This window comes from Antrostomus carolinensis, unplaced genomic scaffold (genome assembly GCF_000700745.2).
Source record: "Antrostomus carolinensis isolate BGI_N321 unplaced genomic scaffold, ASM70074v2 scaffold2247, whole genome shotgun sequence".
Taxonomy (NCBI): Eukaryota; Metazoa; Chordata; class Aves; order Caprimulgiformes; family Caprimulgidae; genus Antrostomus; species Antrostomus carolinensis.
Window position 1 is genome coordinate 8882 of NW_010325120.1, and position 4517 is coordinate 13398.

Sequence of the window (4517 nt, forward strand, 5' to 3'; positions counted from 1 at the left end):
GTTTTGTATACAAGTCAAATAACAGCTGGATCATATGTGATATTACATTTAGTTTCACTGTCAATTCAGAAAATATTTAATAATAAATTTCATTGCTTCTAATCCCTGGTTTGGTATACAAATAAATCATCTTTTCTAAAACATTCTTTTTCTTTAGTAAGGCTTGTATTCATAGTCATATCAAAAGTGTTTGCTACTGGAGCAATCTTTCAGCTTGCTTTCTTTAGTTTTATCTCTATTACGAAATTCTACAGCATTCTAAACTTTAATGGTCATTAGCAATCCTGCACTTGAGTAAAGAATCACATTTAAAAAGTACAAGGTATAATATTTTCTTGTCCAAAAGTAAGGCAGGACGAACAAAATTAATGAGCTCATCTGATCCTCACCTAGCAAGCCTTGATTTTAAACAGCATTCAAAATACAAAGCCCCAGATAGGATGTTGTCATGATGATTATTGCACTTTCTCAGTGTCTTGCTATAGGATTAGTTTTTCCTTTAGCAATATATATTTTCCTGAAGACCACACAAAGTTATTGTACTCTGAAAAGAAAAAAAGCACTTAAATTTTTATGAAGGTATGACCTAGACAGAAGGATACAAAACCAAATTACCATTCTATGATTCAGCTATGTGATGATCTAATATTGTTTCAAAATTATTATTCTGTTATTTCGGTTGGCATCATCTTCTGAACACTCGATGTGCTCTTTGGCATGCTACAAATTCAGCAGGTGCACTGTCTTCTGGGCTTCACAGCTTCTTCTGACGAATGTACAACATTTGGAACAAAGCCGCTCTTGACACCTTCCCATCCATCCTGTATTGAGATTTCTCCTTTTTTTACAAGTTCATAGATGTCTCGTGTAAGAATTGTAAAGGACTCCTCAACATTTGTGGCATCTTTTGCTGACGTTTCTATATATTTCATACCACAGTCCGAAGACAGTTTTTCAGCTTCTTCTCTTGTAACCTCACGCTGTGACACTAAGTCACATTTATGTCCTACTAACAGGAACACAATCTGAAAGGGCTGCACATGCATTTTTGCTTCTTCTAGCCAGTCTTTCACATGTTCAAAAGATCGTCGATTTGTGATGTCAAACACTAGTAAGCCACCCACAGAATTGCGATAATAAGAGCGTGTTATTGATCTGTGAAGAAAAAAAAAGAAAAAGGAAAATTAAAATACATAAATACATTTTCAATTTATTCACAGATTACTTTTCCATGTGGCAATGTGTTTTTATCTACTATAAGTTTTATGAAATATCTTTGCTTTTTTAAACTATTTGGAATTTATTAATCTACCTTCTACACACAAAAATGTTCCTTTTTCCTTTTTTCTTACATTCAGAAGTCACTTTCTAAACATTCTTGAAGCCAACATCTCTAGTGGGAATTTTGAACGCTGAATTATTCTGCAGAGTACTCTTTGTTAGCAAACTGTGGCACGTGTTCACAGAATAAAATATACATACTTATTTGTCAAATGCTTGTTGGTGTTAAAGTCTGAGTCCTTCAGTTTTATACAAACATGCACTTCGCTTTGTTCTAATCAGTTAGTTCAAACTGAAATATGTAGGCAGATGTTGAGAAACCTGGAGCCTAAGTTTGGCAATGTACAAGCGTATCCTTGCAGAAAAATTCTTTGATAGAAATTTATTTACAGTGAGGGTGACAGAGCACTGGAACAGGCTGCCCAGGGAGGTTGTGGAGTCTCCTTCTCTGGAGACATTCAAGACCTGCCTGGACGCCTTCCTGTGTGATTTCATTTAGGTTCCTGCTCTGGCAGGGGGATTGGACTAGATGATCTTTCGAGGTCCCTTCCAATCCCTGACATTCTGTGATTCTGTGATTCTGTGAAAAGTTTGTACAGATAATTGTAATTCTTTGTGCTTGCAGAAGTCAACAGGTAGCAGACTAAGAAAGGAAACTCCCTAAACAAAACTGTCCAAAAGTAACTGAGCTGGCCAAACAGCCCCGTGTTACAGCATTGGCAAGGAACACTTCTACCTCCAGCATCTCTCTCATGCAGACGTTCTAAAGCTCTTTATAATTTCATTTACTCTTTTTTGGCATGAGACTTCCAGGACTGACAACAGGTATTTTCTACTTTTGAGCCCTCTGTGTTCCAGAGCATTCACTGGAAGGAATTTTGGAAAAAGGAAACCATTCTTCTGGTTGAAAAGATTTTTAATATGCTCTAGAAGAAGAAAAGATGTTTGCTAGAATGTAGAGAGAGAGAAAGATAAAGGGACTAAAATGATTGTAAGTCTCTAATCATGAGCAACAGGGGAGGATGGAGAAGGTGAGAAGAGACATTTTAAAGGAAGTGACAGCCTACCAAGGAGTGGATGCAAGCACTTGTTACTAGCATAAATATACAGCTAGTGTATATAAGCATTCTCCAACTGAAATGAGATGCACAAGCCCTATTAACAGTCATTATCTGAAATTATAATTTATCCAAGAATTAATTCAATTTTATCTTATGATTGTGAAGAGGATGCAGCCTCAAAACTTTTGGAATCAGGAACTTTTGGATGAACTGTACACAGTAACAAATCTTTGCATAACAGTAGCTCTCTCTGATTTTGAGTTCATCTCGTTTTATATTGTGTTTTATAACAATTTGAACGTAGAGGTGTAATTAGCAGCAGCAGTCGTACTGCAGATAGGTAAGGTCACAGCTAGATAAGGCTTAGGTTTCTTGGCATATCTAAATTCTTTTAGCCCCAGCAAATGTTATTAGATAACAGGGAGGGATTGTTTGTCCTAATGTTTAGGAAGATCTTTTCTACATTCCCAGCAATAAAATCCATGTATTGTCTCTTTGAACAGTTTGAATGTGAAGACAACAGGATCTTACCCTCAGATTAATTTAAATAGCCCTGATATGAAAAATGACACACAGTTTTGCACAAGTATTTAAGATAAAAAATGAGGGATGTCACATTTTGTGAAGTATTAAATAAAGGTGCCATAAGGATCTGTTTCGGGTTTTCTTAAGCATTTTTTTGCTGTAGAGCTGTTACAGACACAAATGAGTACAATAATTAAAGTGGTTCTAGAAAGAGCAGAAGTGGGTGACAAAACTGGGATTCAATTTGGAGAAGTGGAAGCTAATAATAATTAAAAAAACCTCAAAAACTGTTATGCCAAAGAAATGCATTAGCCAGGGAAGAAAGTAGGTTAATATTGAAAACGCAGTGCATCATTTACCAAGCATTTCTATACAGAGCAATGTTGTATCAGGTATCTATGAACTGGAGTACTGGAAAACATCCCTCCATGCGTTACTGGGTGCTTATCCACAGCAGTGAGAACCCTCATCTGTTGTAACTCACTTCTGCAGAGACATGCTAATTTACACTAGCTGATGATCTAAGCCATTATATTTAATTATGTGTATGTATTGCCTGTAATGGAGATGGTTAAAAAGCATCTGTAACTTTGAGCTGTACATCACAAAAACTGGGTGAATGTATGGGAGAGACAACTGTCATTTTTTCTATATTTTTGGTATATATAATTTGAAATTAATTTTCTCATTACCAAAAAAAAAAAGGTTGACATACTGAAGAGGCTTTAGAAAACAGTAACAAAAGAAAAAAGTATCATAAAAAGTTTTAAAGATACATATGATGTCATATGATTGCCTAACATGTGAGAAAAGGATGATGTTTGTTAAACCGTGGTCTCCAAATATTTGAACAGTTTTACTATTAAGGTGAGTTACTATTTGCAGGTATATTTAAAAATAAAGTACTCCTGACAAATAAGACAAATTTTGAAGCAGAAAGTTTAGGCCATCAACTGGGAAAAACGTCTGGGCACGTGAATGTGGTAGATTGTTCAACAGGATCTGAAACATCTTACAGATCCAAAATCATGGCTTAAATATGACGATCAGAGTAATTAAATATTAGACATATATTTTTAGTAGACAGCTTAGAGTTATTTGGAAAATGAACTGTGTGAAGTGGATGTACTTCTGCTTACTTATGCCCTGTATCACACCTAGAAAGAATGAAAGAGCATTGACTTAGGTGCTCTGGTAGGTCTCCCAACTTTTGTTCTAGTTTGTTTTTTTCTCTGTATGACTAAGTGCAAGGGCGATTTTTGCCTCTTATTAATATTATTGCTAAAGATTATAGAACTTTTAAGTGCTTTCAACAAGGCTTAGGCAGAACTGTAACACCAACATCTAAAGTTGTGCTCCACTCAGCTTCGTATCTAACATGGTGCCTGAACAAGTTCCCCGGGGACGCGAGCGCTCTGCCTCTGTGCAGGCTGTGAGCCGCTCAGCGGGGACAGCCCGGCCTTCCCTCTTAGCCTGGATCTCAGCTGAAAACAAACCATTGCTCCAGGTCAGTGTGCAGAAGGGTTCCACTTGGGAGGGCTTCCCAAGAGCGCTCCAACACCCTCAGATGGGTTCAAGCTCTTCACAAAATGCAGAGAAACCTTCCTTCAGCACAACGGAGGCACCTGTCCTTCACACAGGTTCCTCATG

General features: G+C 36.8%; 1 protein-coding gene across 1 annotated transcript; it reads right to left on the reverse strand.

Moving 5' to 3' along the window:
- Positions 1–214: 214 nt before the first annotated feature.
- RAB39A (RAB39A, member RAS oncogene family) lies at positions 215–1155 on the reverse strand (the record flags this gene model as incomplete). The annotated part of the gene is made up of 1 exon (XM_010171092.1): positions 215–1155. A coding segment is annotated over one exon (427 nt), but the record flags the coding sequence as incomplete, so codon positions are not given.
- Positions 1156–4517: the final 3362 nt, after the last annotated feature.